Raw genomic sequence first — 22116 nt, 5'->3', positions numbered from 1 at the left:
CCCTTCCTGCTCCTGACACATGCACACAAGTTTCAAGGCACCCTCCCAGCATTCTCCTGCCCTGGTGGCTCCGTAGGTCCTTCGAGAACTGTTTGCTATAATCACCAGCTTTGCCTCCTCTTCCCCCTCCAGCGCCTGGTCTCCATGAACATGCCTCTGAACAGTGATGGGACAGTCATGTTCAATGCCACCCTGTTTGCCCTGGTCCGGACAGCCCTGCGAATCAAAACAGAAGGTAAGTGTCATCTGAGGGCCACTGGGAGAGCCATTCTGAAGATCTAGCAGACTAACCAAACAGCTTGCAGAAATGCTGCCAGGATCTTCCCATTCCATGTAGCATCAGAGCAGTGGTTCAGTGATAACTTCACATCCAGGGATGCTGAGGAAGCCCAACCTACTTTTGTTTCCTTTGCTCCTTGAATGGCCTGCTGGTCTCTAGCTTATTTATTTTGAATTCTAGCCTTCCATTAATTTCTAGAAATTATTCTGGGTGATATCTTGAAGTCATAGCTTATAGTTAAAAAAGCAGAAGGTGATGAGTGTTACCTAAAGCAGGGCTAAGCCCCAACTAAATGGAATTTTACTGACTGTGTGGATCTCTCAAATGCTTAACTTCCTTTTTAAATTAGAACTGTAGAACGGGGTCATATTGGCAAATGCTGACTATGGTCAAAGTCGTCACATACAATTGTACAGGCTGTACCTGGATCCAGGTGCTCAGCCAGCCAGAGGCTGTGGGTTAAGATCTCACCTATGCTCTACTGGTTGGGCCATGCTTCCTCAGAGCTGTGTTCACCTGAAGGGATGCCTTCTGGTTTGCACAAAGGTACCCTATTGGCCAGCAGCAGCCTTGGCTGAGGTAACCTGCTGTCCTTGTAACTGATAAGTATTTCTGAACCGCTCTGTGGAAAAAGCTATATAGAATGTACCTAAGAAGATGTGATCGCTCTCTAAGAACTTCTAGCTTATGATAGTGTTTTGTAGATTGTGGTCAGAAGACCACCTGCCTCTGATTCAGCTGTTGAAGTTTGTTTAAAATGTAATAAATCATTTATTCTCTCTCTACTTCAGCTCCTTCATTTGTAAAATAAGAAAGATAATGATGTGTGGAAATTCACTTCAGTGAATAATCCAGCAGAGAAGTGCCTTTTCTCAGTTAAATCCTTCCAGAAAATAATAGAAATATCTAAAATGAGGGAAAACAGGAACCAGGCCAGCAAGATACATGTTAAAATAATGAGCTAATCTTAAAATAGTTCAAGTTATGCTGCTGAACTAAAGAGAAACAAAGGCTGAGGGAGACAGTCCAACATGCTGGCATAGGAAGACCCTGAACTCACCTCCTCTCAAGGACACACTAAATCTACACCCACATATAGAACAATTCATCCTGAAGAACTGAGTGCTGATTGAACAACTTCTATACAACAAAGAGGGACCACACAGAAAATGGTAGGAAAGATGAAGACATGGTAACCATGGGAAACCTTCCCCCAAAAAACCAATGTTACAACCTGCAGTGAGGAAGGATAGCACTGAGGGCCCTATACCCAAGCTCACCCATCCTGGGACACAGGAAAAACAGTGGCTTGAAGGGCAACAAGACTATAAGTGAAGGAAATCCATTTACATCCACTTAATGGCAGGGGAAAGGGAACTACTGGAACTCTCTTCCAGGTTGGAGGTACCAATAAGCACAATTGTTTACATTCCCCTCCACCTTGATAGTGCAGATGGGAGCAGAGTCCAGGTGCTCTAGTTGGTCAGCTTTGGTTACTCCAGTGAGCCCCAGGCCCTTAGTCCACACCAGCTCTCCCCAAGGTAGCCCTCCATCCATGCCCGCCCCAGCTTCTACCACCCCACCAAGGTGGTCTCCAGTCTCAGTGCACCCCAGGCCACCCCTGGCCAGTGCCTGCTCCAGTTCTAGCCATTCCATCAGGGTAGACCAGGCATAGTGTGCTCCTGGACTCCCCCAGGCCATGCTGGCTTCAGCTCCAGCCAGCCAGCCAAAGCTTCCAGGCACACACAATGTACACAGGAGATGTTCCTACACAAGGCTGCTCCTTAAGACTGGGAAAGGTGGCTATTCCGCCTAATTTGTAGAGGCTAACACTGAAAATCAAACAAAATGAAGAGACAGAAGAATATGTTCTAAATGAAAGAACAAGGTGAAACCCCAGCGGGGGGAAACCCTGATGAAATGGAGACAGGTAATTTATCAGACCAAGTGGAGTTCAAAGTAATGGTCATAAAGATGCTCACCAAACCCAGGAGAAGAATGGAGGAGCACAGTGAGAACTTCAACAAAGAGTCAGAAAATATAGAAAGTACCAAACAGGAGTCACAGAGCTGAAGAATACAACAATCGAATTGAGAAATACACTAGTAATCAACAGCAGATTAGACGATACAGAAGAATGGATTGGCAATCTGAAAGACAGAACAGTGGAAATCACCCAGTCAGAACAGCAAAAAGAAAAAAGAAGTTTTAAAATGAGAATAGTTTTAACTTCCTTAATCTGGGGAAGGAAACAAGCATTCAAGTCCAGACAGCACAGGGAACCCCACTGAAAATCAATAAAAATAAATCAACACCTCAACATAAAATAGTGTAGCTTGCAAATTTCAGAGATAAAGAGAAAATCCTGAAAGCAGCTTGGGACAAAAGGTTCTTAACTTACAAGGGTAGAAGCATAAGGCTAGCAGCAGACCTGTCCAGAGAGACCTGGCAGGCCAGAAAGGACTGGCATGATATATTCATTGTGCTAAATGGGAAAATATGAAGCCAAGAATACTTTATCCAGAGAGGCTGTCATTCAAAGTAGAAGGAGAAATAAAGACTGTCCAGAATAAACAAAACTAAAAGTATTTGTGAACACTAAACCAGCCCTGCAAGAAATATTAAAGGGGATCCTTTGAATGAAGAGAGAGCCCAAAAGTAACAAAGACCAGAAAAGAACAGAGACAATCTACAGAGCCAGTGACTTTATAGGTATGGCACTAAATTCAGATCTTTCAGTAATTACTGTGAATGTAAAGGGACTAAATGTTCCAATCAAAAGATATAAAGTATCAGATTGGATAATAAAAAAACAAGACCCATCAATATGCTGTCTACAAGAGACTCATTCTAGACCCAAAGACACCTCCAGATTCAAAGTGAGAGGGTGGAGGACCATTTATCATTCTAATGGACATCAAAAGAAAGCTGGAGTATCAGACAAACTAGATTTTAAACCAAGACTGTAATAAGAGATGAAGAAGGACACTTTATCATAATAAAAGGGTCTATCCAACAAGAAGATCTAACAACTGTAAATATTTATACCCCTAATTTGGGAACAGCCAATTATATAAACCAATTAATACCAAAATTAAAGAAACACATTGATAATAATACAATAGTAGGGGACTTTAACACCCCAGTCACAGCAATGGACAGATCATCTAAGCAGAAGATCAAAAAAGAAACAAGGGCTTTGATTGACACACTGGATCAGATGGATTTCACAGGTATATTCAGAGCATTTCATCCTAAAGCAACAGAATACACATTCTTCTTGAGTGCACATGGAACATTCTCCAGAAGAGGTCACATACTGGGTCACCAATCAGGTCTCAACTGGTATAAAAAGACTGAGATTATACCACGCATATTTTCAGAACATAGTGCTTTAAAACTTGAACTCAATCACAAGAAAAAAAAAATTGGAAGCGACACAAACACATGGAGGTGAAAGAGCATCCTAACTAAAGAATGAATGGGTCAACCATGAAATTAAAGACGAATTAAAAAAAATACATAGAAGCAAATGAAAGTGAAAACATGACAGTTCAGAACCTTTGGGATGCAGCAAAGGTGGTCCTAAGATGGAAGTATATAGCAATACAGGCCTTTCTCAAAAAAAAAGAAAACTCTCAAATACACAACCTAAACTTACACCTAAAGGAGCTGGAAAAAGAACAGCAAATAAAGCTTAAATCCAGCAGGAGAAGAGAAGTAATAAAGATTAGAGCAGAGATCAATGATATAGAAATTAAAAAAAAAAAACAGTAGAACAGATCAACAAAACTAGGAGCTGGTTCTTTGAAAGAATAAAATTGACAAACCCTAGCCAGACTTATCAAAAAAGAAAAGAGAAAGGACCCGAACAAATAAAATCATGAATGGAAGAGGAGAGATCACAACCAACACTGACAAAATACAAACAATTATAAAAGAATATTATGAGCAATTATATGCCAACAACTTAGACTATCTGGAAGAAATGGATGTATTCCTAGAAACATATAAATTACCAAAACTGAAACAGGAAGAAATACAAAACCTGAACAGGCCCATAACCAGCAAAGAAATTGAATCAGTAATCAAAAATCTCCCCAAAACCAGAGTCCAGGGCCAGATGGCCTCCCAGCAGAATTCTAACAAACATTTAAAGAAGAATTAATACCTATTCTTCTGAAGCTGTTTGAAAAAGAAAAAAATGAAATGGAAAGAAAACTTCCAAACTCATTCTATGAGGCCAGAATTATCTTGATCTCAAAACCAGACAAAGACCCCACCAAAAGGGAGAATTATAGATCTATATCCCTGATGAACATGGATGCAAAACTTCTCACCAAGATACTAGCTAATAGGACCCAGCAGTACATCAAAAGGATTATTCACCACGACCAAAAGGGATTTATTCCTGGGCCGCAGGGATGGTTCAACATCCACAAATCAATCAGTGTGATGCACCACATTAATAAAAGAAAAGACAAGAACCATCTGATCCTCTCAATAGATGCAGAAAAAGCATTTGACAAATACAACACCCTTTCCTGATTAAAAAAAAAAAAAAACTCTGGGGCGCCTGGGTAGCGCAGTCGTTAAGCGTCTGCTCAGGGCGTGATCCTGGCATTCCGGGATCGAGTCCCACATCGGGCTCCTCCACTGGGAGCCTGCTTCTTCCTCTCCCACTCCTCTGCTGTGTTCCCTCTCTCGCTGGCTGTCTCTCTATCACATAAATAAATAAAATCTTTAAAAAAAATTCTCTTCAATGTGGTGATAGAGGAAACATACCTCAATATCATAATAGCCGTACATAAAAACCCACAGCAAATATCTTCCTCAATGGGGAATAACTTAGAGCTTTTCCCCTAAGGTCAGGAACACAACAGGAATGTCCACTCTCACCACTGTTGTTCAACATGGTACTGGAATTCCTAGCCTCAGCAATCAGACAACAAAAAGAAATAAAAAGGCATCCAAATTGGCAAAAATCAATTTTTCACTCTTCACAGATGACATGATATTCTGTGTAGAAAACCCAAAAGACTCCACCCAAAAATTGCTAGAACTGATACAGGAATTCAGCAAAGTGGCAGGATACAAATTCAATGCACAGAAATGAGTTGCATTTCTATACACTAACAATGAAGCAGAAGAAAGAAAAATCAAGGAATCAATCCCATTTACAATTGCACCAAAACCCATAAGATACTTAGAAATAAACCTAACCAAAGAGGATCTGTACTCTGAAGACTGTAAAGCACTTATGAAAGAAATTGAGGAAGACACAAAGAAATGGAAAAACATTCCATGTTCATGGGTTGGAAGAACAAATATTATTAAAGTGTCTATGCTACCCAAAGCAATCTGCACATTCAATGCAATCCCTACCAAAATACCATCAGTGTTTTTATAGAGCCGGAACAAACAATCCTAGAATTTGTATGGAACCAGAAAAGACCCTGAATCGTCAAAGGAATGTTGAAAAAGAAAACCAAAGCTGGAAGCATTACAATTCCAGACTTCAAGCTGTATTCCAAAGCTGTAATCATCAAGACAGAATGGTACTGGCACAAAAACAGACACATAGACACATAGATCCACGGAACAGAATAGAGAACCCAGAAATGGACCCTCAACTCTATGGTCAACTAATCTTCAACAAAGCAGGAAAGAATATTCAGTAGAAAAAGACAATCTCTTCAACAAATGGTGTTGAGAAAATTGGACAGCCACATGCAAAAGAATGAAACTGGACGACTTCCTTACACCATACACAAAAATAAACTCAAAATAGATGAAAGATCTAAATGTGAGACAGGAATCCATCAAAATCCTAGAAGAGAACACAGGTAGCAACCTTTTTTACCTCAGCCGCAGCAACTTCTTGCTAGACACATCTCCAAAGGCAAGAGAAACAAAAGCAAAAATGACTATTGGGACTGCATCAAGATAAAAAGCTTTTGCACAGCAAAGGAAACAACCAACAAAACTAAAAGGCAGCCTACAGAATGGGAGAAGATATTTACAAAGGACATATCTGATAAAGGGCTAGTATCCAAAATCTACAAAGAACTTATCAAATTCTACACCCAAAAAATAAAAAATCCAGTCAAGAAACGGGCAGAAGACATGAATTGACATTTCTCCAAAGAAGACATACAGATGGCCAACAGACACATGAAAAAATGCTCATCATCAGAGAAATACAAATCAAAACCACAATGAGATACCACCTCACATCAGTCAGAATGGCAAATGAACAACTCAGGAAACAAAGGTTGTTGGTGAGGATGTGGAGAAAGGGGAACCCTCTTGCACTGTTGGTGGGAATGCAAACTGGGGCAGCCACTCTGGAAAACAGTATGGAGGTTCCTCAAAAAGTTAAAAATAGAACTACCCTACAACCCAGCAATTGTGCTACTAGGTATTTATCTAAAGGATACAAACATAGTGATTCAATGCACCCCAATGTTTATAGCAGCAATGTCCACAATAGCCAAATTATGGAAAGAGCCCAGATGTCCATCAACAGATGAATGAATAAAGAAGATGTGCCATAGATATATAATGGAATATTACTCAGCCATCAAAAAGAATGAACGCTTGCCATTTGCAATGCCACAGATAGAGCTAGAGTGTATTATGCTGAGTGAAATAAGTCAGTCAGAGAAAGACAAATACCATATGATCTCACTCATACATGGAATTTAAGAAACAAAATTGATGAACATCAAGGAAGGGAAGGAAAAATAAGATGAAAATAGAAAGGGAGCCAAATCATAATAGACTCTTAATCATAGGAAACAAACTGAGAGTTGCTGGAGGGGAGGTGGGTGAGGGGATGAGGTAACTGGGTGATGGGCATTAAAGAAGGCACTGGATGTTGTGTGCAACTGATGAATCACTAAATTCTACCTCTGAAACTAATAATACAGTATATGTTAATAAAAATGAGAATAGTTTTAAGAACTTCTAGAACAATATCAGGAGTACTAACATTCCCATTACAGGGGTTTCGAAAGGAGTGGGGTGGCTTATTTGAAATTATTTGAACTTATTTGAAGAAATAATGGCTGAAAATTTCCCTAACTTGGGGAAAGAAACAGACATCCAGGTCTAGGAAGTACAAAAAGCCCTACGCAAGATGAACCCAAAAAGACCCACACCAAGGAATATTATAATTAAATTGTCAAAAGTTAAAGACAAGGAGAGAATTTTTAAAGCAGCAAGAGAAAAACAACTTGTTATGTACAAAAGAACCCCCATAAGACAATCAGCATATCTTTCAGCATAAATTTTGTACGGCAGAAGTGAGTGGAATAAAATATTCAAAGTACTGAAAGAAAAAACTGCCAACCAAGAATACTCTACCTGGCAAGGTAATCATTCAGAATTGAAGGAGAGAGAATTTCCTAGACAAGCAAAAGTTAAAGAAATTCATCACCACTAAAGCAACCTTACCAGAAATGTTAAAAGGCTTTCTTTCAGCAAAAAAGAAAAAGCTATAGCTGGAAATAAGAAAATATATAAAAGAAAAAACTCACTGGTGAAGGAAAACATATAGTAAAGGCAGTAAATCAACCGCTTAAACGGATAGTATGAAGATTAAAAGACAAAAATAATAATTTAAGTATAACTACAGTAAGTAGTTAAGGAATACAGTAAGTGCCTGGGTGGTTCAGTGTCGGACTCTTGATTTTGGCTCAGGGCATGATCTCATGGTCATGAGATCAAGCCCCACATAGGGCTCCACACTCAGCAAGAAATCTTCTTGAGATTCTCTCTCTCCCTCTCCCTCTGCCCCTCCCCTTACTCTCTCGCTCTCTCTTTTTCTCTCTCTCTCAAATAAATAAATAAATCTTTAAAAATATTTTTTTTAATTACAAGATGTCAAATAGTATGTTAGAAACATAAAATGTTGGGGGAGGGCAGTATAAATGTAGTGCTTTTAGAATGCGTTCAAACCAAAGTGACTATTAGTTTAAAATAGACTGCTACGTATATAGGTCAATATATATGAACCCCGTGGTGACAGCAAACCAAAACCTGCAATAGATAAACAAAAAATAAAGAGAAGAGAAAAAAAACAGAAGAATTGCAATAACAACCAGAAAACAACTGACCAAATGACAGTAAGTACATGCCTATTAATAATTACATTAAATTAAATGGACTAAATGCTCCCGTCAAAAGACATAGGGTGGCTGAATAGATTTAAAAAAAAACAAGACTCATTTATATCCTGCCTATAAGAGACTCATTTTAGATCTAAAGCCACACAGAGAATGAAAGTGAGGAGAGGGGAAAAGGATATTCCGTGGAAAAGGAAACAAAAAGAAAGCTGGTGAAGCAATACTCAAATCAGACAAAATAGACTTTAAAACAAAGACTATAAAAAAAGACAAAGAAGAGCATTATGTAATGAAATCCAAGAAGAGGATATAGCATTTGTCACTATTTATGCACCCAACATAGGAACATTTAAAAATATAAAGAAAATATTAATAGACGTAAGGGGAGAAATTAACAGTAATACAATAATAGTAGGGAATTTTAATATTCCCCTTAACCAATGGATAAATCATTCAGAGAAATACTGGCCTTAAATGACACATTAGGCCAGAAGGATTTAATAGATCTATATGGAACATTTCATCCAAAACAGCAGAATACACTTTCTATTCAAGTGCACATGGAATGTTTTCCAGGATAGTTAGGCCACAAAACAAGTCTTAATAAATTCAAGAAGATTGATATCATATCAAGCAGCTTTTCAAACCACAATGGTATGAAACTGGAAATTAATTACAAGAAAACTGGAAAGAAAAAAGACATGTGGAGACTGAACAATATGTTACTAAACAACCAGTGGGTCAACAAAGAAATCAAAGAGGAAATTTTTTAAAATACCTTGAGACAAACAAAAATGGAGACACAACTTTCCAAAATCTGTGGAATGCAACAAAAGCTGTTCTAAGAAGGAAGTTCACAATGATACAGACCTACCTCAAGAAACAAGAAAAATCCCAAATAAACCATCTGACTTTACACCTAGAGGAACTCTTTTTTAAAAAAAGGAACAAAGCCCAACATTAGTAGAGGGAAGGAAATAATAAAGACCAGAGTGGAAATAAATGAAATAGAGATTAAAAAAGAAAAGATAATAAAAGTAAGCTGGTTCTTCTTTTTTTTTTTTTTTAAGATTTTACTTTCGTATTTGTCAGAGAGAGAGCTCAAGCAGAGGGAGCCGCAGACAGAGGGAGAAGCAAGCTCCCGGCTCAGCAGGGAGCCCAATGTGGGCCTTGATCCCAGGACCCTGGGATCATTACCTGAGCCGAAGGCAGATGCTTAACCGACTGAGCCACCCAGGCATCCCAGGAGCTGGTTCTTTGAAAAGATCAATAAAATCAATAGCCAAACTCAAGAGAAAAAAAGAGAGGACCCAAATAAATAAAATCAGAAATGAAGGAAAACTTACAACTGACACCACAGAAATACAAAGGTTAAGAGATTACTACAATTATACACCAACCAATTGGAGAACTATAAAGAAATGGATAAATTCCCAGAAATACATAACTTTCCAAGACTGAATCACACTCAAGAAAATAGAAAATCTGAATAGACCGATTACAAGTAATAAAATTGAAACAGCAATTTTTAAACTCCCAAAAAACCAAAAGTCCAGGACCAGACAGTTTCACAGGTCAACTCTACCATTTAAAGAAAAGTTAGTACCTATTCTCAAATTATTCTGAAAGATTGAAGAGGAAGGAAGTCTTCCAAACTTACTTTACAAGGCCAGCATTACCCTGATACCAAAACCAGACAAAAGTACCACAAGAAAGAAAATGACAGGCCAATATCTCTGATAATATAGATGTAAAAATCCTAACAAAGTATTAGCAAACCAAACTCAACAATACATTAAAAGGATCACATGCCACAATCAAGTGAGATTTATTTCAGAGATTCGAGGATGCTTCCACATCCACAAATTAATCCATGCAATATCTCACAGTAACAAAACAAAGGATAAAATCATATGATCATCTCAATAGATGCAGAAAAAGCATTTGACAAAATTCAACATCCATTTATGATAAAAAAAAAAACCTCTCAACAAAGTAGTTATAGAAAGAATGTATCTCAACATAATAAAGGCCGCATATGACAAGCCCACAGCTAACATCATACTCAATTGTGAAAAGCTTTCAGCTTTTCTTGTAAGATCAGTCACAAGACAAGTATGTCCACTCTTACCACTTTTATTCAACATAGTACTGGAAGCAATTAGGCAAGAAAAAGAAAAGACATCCAAATTGGACAGGAAAAAGTAAAACTCACTATTTGCAGATGACATGATACTATACAGAGAAAACCCTGAAGGCTCCACCAAAATCTGTTAGAACTAATAAATGAATTCAGCAAAGTCACAGGATGCAACAGAACACATAGAAATCAGTGTTTCTGTACACTAATAACTATCAGGAAAAAAGGTAAGAAAACAATTTCATTTACAATTGCATCAAAAATAATGAAATACCTATGAATAAATTTAACCAAGGATGTAAAAGACCTGTACTCTGAATACTGTTTAAAACATTGATGAAAGAGGGGCACCTGTGTGGCTCAGTCAGTTAAGCGTCTGCCTTTGGCTCAGATCATGTTCTCAGAGTCCTGGGATGGAGCCCCACGTCAGGCTCCCTGCTCAGCAGGGGATCTGCTTCTCCTTCTCCCTCTGCTCCTCCCCCCACTTGTGTGCTCTCTCTCGAATAAATAAATAAAATCTTTATTTAAAAAAACATTGATGAAAGAAATTGAAGACATGAATAAATGAAAAGATATTTTGTGTTCATGGATTGGAAGAATTAAAATTATTAAAATGTCCATACTACCCAAAGCAATCTACATATTCAAGTGTAATCCTTATCAAAATACCAATGGCATTTTTCACAGAACTAGAACAAAGTATCCCAAAATGTGTATGGACAAAAAAAAAAAAAATCCAAATAGCCAGAGCAATTTTGAAAAAGAAGAACAAAGCTGGAGGTATCATGCTCCATGATTCCAAACTATACTACAAAGCTATATTAATCAAAACAGTATGGTACTGGCATGAACACAGACTCATAGATCAATGGAATAGAATAGAATAGAGAACCTAGGAAAAAACCCACACGTATGTGGCCAATTAACCTATGACAAAAGAGACAAGAATATACAATGAGGAAGTCTTTCCAATAAACAGTGTTGGGTACATTGGACAGCTACCTGCAAAAGAATAAAACCAGACCACTGTCTCACACCATACACAAAAATACACGAAAATTAAATGGATTGAAAACTTGAAATAAGACCTGAAACCATAAAACTCCTAGGAGAAAATATAGGCAGTAAGTTCTTTTCGTCGGTCTTAGCAATGTTTTTAGACCAGTCTCCTCAGGCAAGGACAAAAAGCTAAAATAAACAAATGAGATTGCATCAAAGTAAAGTTTCACACAGTGAAGGAAACCAACATAATGAAAAGGCAACCTGCTGAATGGGAGAAGTATCGGTGGGGTTTGTTCCTCCCAGAGGCTCAAGGGAAAAACTGTCCCATGCCTCTCTTCTAGCTTCTGGTGGGGGCCAGCTGTGCTTGGCGTTCCTTGGCCATAGGAGTATCACTCCAGTCTCTGCCACCATCTTCACATGGCCTTCTTCCCTGTGTGTCTCTGTGTGTCTTCTCCTCTTCTTATACAGATACCAGTAGTATTGGATGTAGGGTCCACTCTAATAAAGTACAACTTCATCTTAACTAATAACATCTGCAAAGACCCTATTTCCAGCTAAGGCCACATGCTAAGGTTCCATGTGGGGATGAATTTGGTGAGGACACTATTCAGCCCACTGCAGAAGATAAGCATATTTGAGTATTATTTTAATTAGGACTCTTTCATTGCGTATGTCGGAAACCACTAACTACCTTAACCAGGAAGGGAATTTAACCACGCAGGATTGCCTCCATAACTGGAATACCCAGAATCGTCCTCTGGCTCCAGGTACTATTTGTATCCGACAGGGGACTCAGGAGTGCATCACTCTCCCTCCATTGCCACCTCTGCTTACTCCTGTTGGGAGCCTCTCTGGTGTGGCCACTGGGCAGATTTCACCTCAGACAGTGTAACACCAGAGCTCTCTACCGTACTGCTTCCCCCATGTAGTAACAGTAAACACCCCTGTATTGGTTTCCTATGGCTGTGGAACCAATTACCACAAATTCTTCAGTTTGAACAACACCTAGTTGTTAGCGCACAGTTCTGTAGGTCAGGGGTCCCGCCATGGAATAGCTGAGTTCTCTGCTAAAGGTCTTACAAAGCCAAAATCAGGATACTGATCAGGATGTGTCCTCTTCCAGAGGCTCATATCTCATTTGGGTTTTTGGAGGAATTCATTTCTTGCTGTTGTAGGACTGGCTCTCAGGTGGGAACCACTGAGCCCCCAGAGGCTGCCTCTCTCCGTTCAAGTCACAACACTGGCACGTGCTTTCTCCCAGGCAATAGCAGTTGCCTCTCATTCCTCTGCTCCCAACTGGAGACAAATCTCTACTTTTACCTTTGACCTCCTTCATATAGTACTTTCTTATTAGTTTTGTTTTTATTTTCTATTGAAGTATAATTGACATATAACATTATATTAGTTTCAGATGTACAACATAATGATCCATATTTGTATATATTAAGAAATGATCACCGTGGGGCACCTGGGTGGCACAGCGGTTAAGGCGTCTGCCTTCGGCTCAGGGTGTGATCCCGGCGTTATGGGATCGAGCCCCACATCAGGCTCCTCCGCTATGAGCCTGCTTCTTCCTCTCCCACTCCCCCTGCTTGTGTTCCCTCTCTCGCTGGCTGTCTCTATATCTGTCAAATAAATAAAAAATCTTTAAAAAAAAAAAAAGAAATGATCACCGTACTGTACGGTGACTAACATAACATAATAAAAAAAAATTTTTTTTTAAAGAAATGATCACCACAGTAAATCTGATTAACTCCCATCACCATATATAGTTACAAATTTGTGTGTGATGAGAACTTTTAAGACTTACTCTCTTAGCAACTATCCAACGTGCAGTATGGTTCTATTAACCATAGTCACCATGCATCCCATGATTTATTTATTTTCTAACTGGAAGTTTGCACCTAAGAACTCTCTACTTTTAAAGAGTTCATGTGATTAGGTCAGGTCCACCTAGATAATCTCCCTATCCTAAGGCAAAAGGAGCCACATAATCTAATCTAATCACAGGGGTAAAATCCATCATAGTCCAGGGACCATGGACCCACAGGGACCATTAAGGTTATGTATGTATCAGTGGTGTGGGAGATAGCTCAAGGTGATCTTAGACTACTGCCCACCACAACTTCTCTTACAGCTGCTATACCACCAGTGTCCCAGTGTCTGCATGGGATAGGCATCAGATTAAGCCTGCTTTACCAGTGGAGAAAGTAGACCCAGAGAAGCTCCAAAACAGACTCCAGTGTGTTTAGATTCCTGCTTCTACACCGAGGTTTTGCCACCTCTTCCCCACAGGAGACGCAGCAAAGAGCTTTGACACCAAGGTCCCCCCACGTATGGATGCTCTGTGCGGGGGCAAACTCGATCACCCATGGAGCCCTGTGAGAAGTGCCAGGCACCAGAGCAGTCCCTCATGCTCTCTGGCGCGTGGCAGTTGAGCTCAGTCAGACCAGACTATCTGGTCCACTCCAAGGGCCACTCACGAGGAAGCAGCGTGTGGGGATGAAGGGTCACCACTGGCTGGCCCGAGCAGCAGGCAGGGAGGAAGGGAAAAGGAATGACACTGGACAGGGAATGGAGGGAGGGGGAAGTAAAGGCATGGAGAACAATACAAAGAAAAAAGATGGAGATGACATTAGGCAGACTGGAGAGAAAGAAAGCGAAGCTGATGGACCAGGGCTTTCTGTGGGGCAGGAGCTTCTCACTCTGCATGGGGGGACACAGCCCATGGATCCCTCTTGGGTGGGCCCTCAAGGGGCTGATGATCATTTTTCAGCCTTGCATCTCCCTCCCCTCAGGGAACCTAGAACAAGCCAATGAGGAGCTGCGGGCCATAATCAAGAAGATATGGAAGCGGACCAGCATGAAGCTGTTGGACCAAGTGGTGCCCCCAGCAGGTGGTGAGTGCTCCCGGGATCTTGCCTGGTTTCTGAGTCCCCAAGGCTTGTGGGAAGCCTGCTTTTTCCCCACCCTTCCTGTGGGGCTCAGAAGCCCTATTGGTTGAAAGGGACGAGAGTGTCATGGCTTCACAAACTCAGATACAGGATGTCAGGTTGGAAATCTGGTAAAATCATACATTTCATAGACCAGGCAAGACCACTTGATGCTTAGAGGTTTGGCAGAACTTCTAAGGAAACTCTGCAAAGTAGAGAATTCCCCATAAACTACTAGGCTGGTTGCTATGGAAATAATGGGGACCTGGAAAAAGAATCCCCTGAGATCCCCTCTTGGTTGAAATTCTTTTCATTTTACCTAGGGCAGTGTTTCTCTACCTCTCAAACCCAGAGCCCCTTTTCATAACCAACAGTTTATAATGTCCCCACTACTATCCTAAATGAAAATTATAACCTCCCTACAGATATAATTTCCAAAATATTAATATAACGCTTTAACTTGGGGCGCCTGGGTGGCTCAGCCAGTTAAGTGACTGCCTTCGGTTCAGGTCATGATCCCAGGATCCTGGGATCAAGTCCAGAATCAGGCTCCCAGCTCAGCAGGGAACTTGCTTCTCCCTCTCCCTCTGCCTCCCTCCTGCTTGTGCTTGCTCTCTCTCTCTCTCTCTTTCTCTCTCAAGCAAATAAATAAAATCATTAAAAATATATATATAACACTTTAATATAAAATACATTAAAGTCAAATGTTTTTCAGTATATACATGCTCAGACACTATGGGTTACAGCACTGTACTAGAATTTGCAGTTAACTGATAAAATACTTTCATGCATCCATTTATGATAAGGTGTGTTTAAAGGAACTAAGACAAAATTGACTATTGTTGACATTTTGTATTTGTCACTTTGAAGTAAGGGACAACTAAGTATATTAATATAATATACACACATATGTATACATATGCATACATATGTACATGCACATACATAGAACAAATGCAGACTGATATAAGCGGGTCAGATGCGGCAGGTGACTCAGATATCACAAGGAGCATTGCCATCAGGCATACAATTTTCCAAAACGTAAAGCCCTCTTGGTCAAGTGGAAACAAAGCAAAGTATGGTCTTTCCATCAATTATTCCTGAGAAATTCTGGATGTATTAAAACTAGGCAAAAAATTATTTTCTGTTCATATGTAAAATGAAGTTAGGGTCTTAGTTCAGGTAATCGTAAACAGGTTATTTCCCCACATGGACATCTAGCAGAGTACAAATCTATCACTTGTGCAAAACATGCTTGTGTTGTAAGGGACACATCTGGAACCACCTAATGCCAGTAGCCCACTGTTAGAACCAAGAAAGCCCCACACATTCTCAAAATACTCCTTAAAATGTGACACCAGCCCTGTTGAAAACACTTCCCAAAGGGAAGCAGGCCTGGAGCTCAGTGAAAAGTCACCTAGACAAGTCTAGCACCACATGACGTTTTGCATACCTTATTTAATCCATATAACATTTCTGTAAAGTTTGCTCAAGAAACTGAAATTCTGGGGCGCCTGGGTGGCTCAGTCGTTAAGCATCTGCCTTCAGCTCCGGGCATGATCCCAAAGTCCTGGGATCGAGCCCCGCATCGGGCTCCTCCGCTGGGAGCCTGCTTCTTCCTCTCCCACTCCCCCTGCTTGTGTTCCCTCTCTTGCTGTCTCTCTCTCTCTCTCTCTCTCTCTCTGCCAAATTAAAAAAAAAAAGAAAAAGAAAAGAAAAGAAACTGAAATTCTTAGAAACTATGTAGCTGACCCAAGGCTATAGGGTGAGTACCTGGCAGATTCAGAATTCAAACCCAGGTCTAGGGGACACAACAGAACTCCAAGCCCTTTCTGACCTTCAGCTCTTCCTCACTGACTACCCTAGACAGGGGACTCGGGTTTTCTCTCCCACATGGGAATGAAGTGTTTACCATGTGGAAGGTCACCACTGCTATGGACTTGGCTATTCTTAAGGGACAACTAGGAGTAGGAGAACCATCACAGGCCCCTATGCCTAACCTACCAGCTGTCTCCTGGGCCCATTTCCCTGAGAAAAAGATGGAGCCAAGAGGCTACTCACAGGGCATGCAGTGTTCTTCTTGGAGACTCATTGGCTTCTCCACCACCTGGTTCGTTCCCAGCACAGAGGCTGACTATGTCATGTGTAACTTGGGGGTCCAGCCCAGCAGGGACCCAACCGAGCCACATGATAAGAAAACCCAATCAGTCTGGTTGAAAGCAAAACCCAAACTTAGAGAATAAGGTGCTCCTTCCACCAAACTCCATCTTTAACCAGACCTGTTTGCACCAAGGGGGTTGGTCAATTTATGATGGGCTCCTCAAGTTTTGGAATCAAATAAAAATTAGTTAGCAACGTCAGTTACGTTTTTTTTTAACTTTTTTAAAGTTTTTTTACACCTTTTTTTTAAGCAAGGTGGAAAATAATTTTGATAATAGGCTACTTCTGTTTAAAAAAAAAGAGGAGCTAAGATTATGTTTGCTTATTTGCAGAAAGCATTTGCAGAAACACTCTGGAAAAATACTCAAGAAGCTAATTTTAGCAAGGTTATCTATTAAAAGGTGGTAACTCTGGATGGGGAGGGGTGGGAGAGAGACTTTTCACAGTACATCTTGTAATATATTTTTGTCTTTCTGAACCATGTGAATGGACTACCTCTTTTAAAAAAGTTTTAAAAACTTCAGAAAGTTTGGATGCTAAAAAATAAATTAATTAATTAATTAAATAAAGGGAAGCCCAGCTGAATTCCCCCCTTTACCTCCCCTCTGTCCTCTCTTCTCTTGTCTCAGATGACGAGGTCACAGTTGGCAAGTTTTATGCTACTTTCCTGATCCAAGAGTATTTCCGGAAATTCAAGAAGCGCAAAGAGCAGGGCCTAGTGGGCAAGCCCTCCCAGAGGAACGCCCTGTCCCTACAGGTAAGGGGTGAGGAGGGGGGTCCACACCCTAAAGAAGGGCCTGGTCATCTTCCAGCGTCTGGCCAAGAGTTAAGTCTTTCAGCTATGGGCTGGAGGCCAGGTCCCTCCAGAAGGAAACTTTTGGAGAGCTCCAAGCCTTTCCAAAGGTGTGTGTGTAAGGGGGCAACCCACTGCCTCCCACACACCCTGCCTCCCCAGTCCTGCCTGCTTCATGGCCCCTCCTAATGTGCCTTTATCCTTCCTGAGTGGAGAAATGGATTCTTCCAGTCCGGGGCAGACAAGAGAGGTCCCGAAGCACATCCCTGGTTAGCACACAGTTAAACGCTCAGGAGGCTCACCTGCCTTATAGAGGGGCAGCGCGTCAGGTGGCTGGGTGTCCCTCTGGGTTTCAGGCCGGCTTGCGCACGCTGCATGACATCGGGCCTGAGATCCGACGGGCCATCTCTGGGGATCTGACGGCTGAGGAGGAGCTGGACAAGGCCATGAAGGAGGCTGTGTCTGCTGCCTCCGAAGACGACATCTTCAGGGTAGGTGGATGCCACAGGAACACTCACTTACCTTTATAACGTTCAGCTGGAAGCAAGAGGGTGGGCTGGTGCTCTGCCCGGAAAACCCAGGGAGAAAGCCCTGAGCTCTCTGACAGATTCCAAGCTCTTCCCACTCAGATACTTCTGATCCCTCTGCCTTCTCCAAGTCTCACCCCATCTCAAGCCTGGGCTCCCAGGACATGGCAGCTCCCAGAGCGTCACAGGCTCTCAGAGAAAGAGGGAAGGAGCCATTTTCTTCAGGGAAATGTTTCCTAGGAGAACCTTCTACATTAGAAGCTGCAAAGCAGTGGGGCCACTTTTGGCCACATCTAACCTGCAGACGAATTTTGTTTGGCAACATTCAGGAATCCAGCACATTCAAATAAAAACCTAGACCTCTGACTTCTCTTTAAAAAATCAGAGAATCCAGTTTATGTTCCCACAAGGCAGCAGAGGAGTGGACCCCAAGGGCATTGTCCTCTTGAGAGAAAGCATGTGTACTCCCGATCACGAAAGTCCCCTCCAGCCTTCCTTCCCCCCCTCCTTTCCTGGTTATGGAGGCTGAACATCAGTTTTCGGTAGAAACCAAACCTGACTCTGCCAGAATAGTGGAACTTTATATCCCGCTCTCTCCATTCACCGTGGTCCCTGCTAACCCCAAAGGTATTTGGCTAAAATCCCTCCAAAGTGAGGGAGAAGCCACCGACCAACATCGCGCCGGGGCCCTGCTCACAGCCGCCCCTGCCAGCCCCGAAGCAAGGGTCCTTGGCTGTGGAGACACTGGGAGGGAGGACGGCCTGCCCTGCTTGTGGCTGTCCTGTCATCACCATCCTCATCCTCATCACTGTGAAATGTCCATCACTGAATGGCCTCAGGGACACAGCACCAAGTTAACACTGCCCCAGCGAGACCCCACAGACCAACTTGCAGATAGCTACTTGCCCACTCGCCCCAGGACAAAGAAAGAATGTTGGGAAAAAAACACTGGGTCCTGATTTGAAATCTCTAAGAATCGCCAGGGGGAGAGAAGGCCATAATATAATTAATGGAGTCAATGCGTCATCCTTATTTTCAAAACCATTTGGCCAACATAGTTTCTAGCTCAGTAAGCCAGTCGGATCTCTGTTTTTAAAATTCTCATTAGAATCTCTTGGTCCCTTTCCCCACCCCTCAGCCCTCCCAGTGCCTTACAGCTGCCAAGCCGAGCAACTGGATGCAACTAAGGATTGCCATCCTACAGTGGTTCTTGAAACTCAATCCCAGTCCTCAGGGGGTTCCTTAGAAAGTCCCAGGGCAGCAGCCTTCCGGCCTGACTGCTTCCTGCAAGAGGTCCTGTCCCTTACCAGTCCCCCAGCAGTTTCAGAGGGGGACTGTCTGGGTCCCTCCCTCTCCAGCTGCCAGGCCACTGGGGTGAAGAGTTCCCCATCTGCCATGAGCTGCCTGGTGTGGCTGTGCTCTCTGGAAGGCGGACAACCTTTCGTGTCTTGGCCGAGAAGGAGAGGTAGCTGAGAGGGCTTTCTCCTCCACCCACCCCTCCCATCTTGCCTACAGAGGGCCGGTGGCCTGTTCGGCAACCACGTCACCTACTACCAAAGCGACGGCCGGAGCGCCTTCCCCCAGACCTTCACCACCCAGCGCCCACTGCACATCAACAAGGCGGCTAACAGCCAAGGCGACACCGAGTCGCCATCCCACGAGAAACTGGTGGACTCCACTTTCACCCCCAGCAGCTACTCGTCCACTGGCTCCAACGCCAACATCAACAATGCCAACAACACTGCCCTGGGCCGCTTCCCCCGCCCCGCTGGTTACCCCAGCGCGGTCAGCACCGTGGAGGGCCATGGGCCCCCCTTGTCTCCTGCCGTCCGGGTACAGGAGGCAGCATGGAAGCTCAGCTCCAAGAGGTAAGCAGGAGGGTGGGGCATCCAGGGCCCGTGCACAGAGGCCCCACACACTGCAGCCCAGAGTGGATGGGGGGTAGAGTTTGGCCCCCAGGCCTACCACTCGCCCCTCGAGCTGGGTTGGAGGCTGCTGCCCCAGACCCCATCAAGAGATAGGCAAATGCTGCCTCCCATTCTTGCCCTTGATTAAATGTGGCAGCCACCCTTGGGGGAAGGCACCATGGCCCCGATGGTCATCAAGTGTCCTGTTGATGCACACCTCTGGACAGAGCCTCCTGTGCTCTCTCATGCTACCCAAGCAGAGGAGCCCAGGCCCCCAATCCCCAGGATGTTGGCATCCTGGCTACACAACAGACTCTCTTCCCCCAGCCTTTCCCAAGTCTGCGCAGACCTGGCCTTTGGCCTAGTTGGGACGGGAATGGAACTACCACCTCTCCTTTACATGCTTCTCAACCCTCTTGGGAGGGGCATTTTGGTGGCAGGAGGCCCTTCACCATAGCACTTGCCCATTCTGCCCCCGTGTAGGATCATTCCTGGTAGTTTGATCTCCCACCGCCTGACGCATGCTTTTCTCCCCACTCTCTGCTCCCTGGTGCTCCAGGATGCATTGCTATGGTATACTGGGATGTAGGTGCCTACAGCCATGCTCTGGGCCTCCAGAAGCACAGCCTGGGCCTAAAGGGTCTCCTCCCTGTTTCTATCAACAGCTTTCAGTTCCAAAGACCGGGTGGGAGAGGACAGGCCCCCCCGCATCTTGTCACCTCAACCGTAGTGGAGCTGCTCTTCCAGAGCAGGACAGCACCCCCACCACAGCAGGCCGTGTTCTTGGGCAGATTTCTCCTGCTCACGAGCTTAGAAAATAGTTGTGATGTGTGAGTGTCTTTCTGGACAAGTGTCCTGCAGCTGCTTCCATCTAAGGAGCCAGCGTATCTGCCCCCCTGGTTTTCACTTCCCTTTTTAACACCCACTTTCAAGTGGGCCCATGGACACCTATGTGCCTGGGCCTTTAATGGTGTTGGAGGACAGCCAAGTCAGACTGGCCCTCAGTCTACCTTACTGTCTGGAAGAATGGCTGGTTAGTCCTTCTACTCGAGAGATGTATATTGTAGGGGCAGGGCAGGGCAGCGTGCTCAGCACTGGACTTTGTATGCTGATCTGAAAGGTTAGCTTTGCAGGGCAGAATATCAGAGTTCAAATGGCTGGCCCATGCCTGTCTTGGTGGTCCTTCCCTTTTCTGCAAACTTCCTACGACCTTCAGGGACTGGGCCCTAGTGCCATTTTCTCCCTTGCTCCCCTTATCAAAAAGTCTTCTTTAGGAAGGCTCGTTAGCCTTTAGGAAGGTCCATCATTAGCATCTCGGTGTGAACTAATGCCTCCTTCAGAGGGTATTTTCCTATTAAACCGTGTTCTGTATTGAATGAAGGGAGAGTGGTTTTTTGAGAGGAAGTAGGGAGAGACATCCGGGGATTTTCTTCCTCTCCCCACAGATATCTCTGTCCATGAACTATGGTACACGCAGAGCACCTAGCACATAGCAAATGCTCACTGAACATTGGCTCCCTCCCTTCCCTGCACAGTGGGAAAAACGACACTTGAGGCAGTAAGCTTCAGCTTGGGGAGGAGGAACAAGTTAACCAAAGTTGTAGCCCTAGGGTCTCAGCCCTCGTGTTAAGTGCAGTGCCCCCAGCACTGGCCTTGCTTTTGCTGGGGACGGGCCAGCATGTCCCCCACACAGTGACCCCCCCAGAAGTGGTGTTGCCTGCCTGCTGCCATTCTCCATCTCCAGCTCATCCCATTATGCCTCCCCAAAGCTCCTTTCACCTCTCTCTCTTCCCACCCCATCAAGAGCCTTCAACATTTCATCTGTCCTTACTGTGGAATGGGCAGCCACTTGTTAGGGCCTGCTCCAGAGAGCCGGGTAGGTACCTGGGAGGGTAGCTTCCTGAGTTGCCACAGCTCACAGGCCCCAGGTCAAATCTGGGGTGCTTATCCAGCGCCCGGCCTGAGAGGATTAACTGGGATCTTTCCCTCTAGCCTTCATGGGTTTGGGAGTAAAGTGAGCCCCAGCATTCAGGATCTATAGGAAAAAAGACTGAGGGAGGTACTAAGAGGCACAGACGGGAAAAGGAAGAACACCTGGGCCAGAGCTAAGAAGACCCTGGCCCAGAGGGAAAGCAGAATAAGCCGGGGCACACCCTGCTGCAGGAGGGTCTCGAACTCAGCAGGGACTCGGCCTCACTGCCCAGGAGAACAAACCCGTCGACGTGAGGCTTCTTGTCTGTGCCGT

At 43.4% G+C, this 22116-nt stretch overlaps 1 protein-coding gene across 29 annotated transcripts in view; it reads left to right on the top strand.

The window, feature by feature from the left end:
• Positions 1 to 22116, top strand: part of CACNA1C (calcium voltage-gated channel subunit alpha1 C) — a 734056-nt gene that overhangs the window by 696105 nt on the left and 15835 nt on the right. For all 29 annotated transcript variants that reach the window (XR_015721584.1, XM_087855496.1, XM_087855495.1 and 26 more), the window contains 5 exons: positions 133 to 235; positions 14350 to 14451; positions 17274 to 17401; positions 17794 to 17928; positions 19480 to 19832. Coding sequence is in view for 28 of the 29 variants with exons in the window: in XM_087855496.1 (XP_087711622.1) it covers positions 133 to 235; positions 14350 to 14451; positions 17274 to 17401; positions 17794 to 17928; positions 19480 to 19832 (821 nt within the window). In the remaining variant the exon portion in view is untranslated. The remainder of the gene's footprint in view (positions 1 to 132; positions 236 to 14349; positions 14452 to 17273; positions 17402 to 17793; positions 17929 to 19479; positions 19833 to 22116) is intronic.

This window comes from Ursus americanus, chromosome 25 (assembly GCF_024610735.1).
Source record: "Ursus americanus isolate L20-20 chromosome 25, mUrsAme1.1.p, whole genome shotgun sequence".
NCBI lineage: Eukaryota > Metazoa > Chordata > Mammalia > Carnivora > Ursidae > Ursus > Ursus americanus.
Note: the sequence above shows the minus strand (reverse complement) of the source record. Positions and strands in the feature narration are given on the sequence as shown.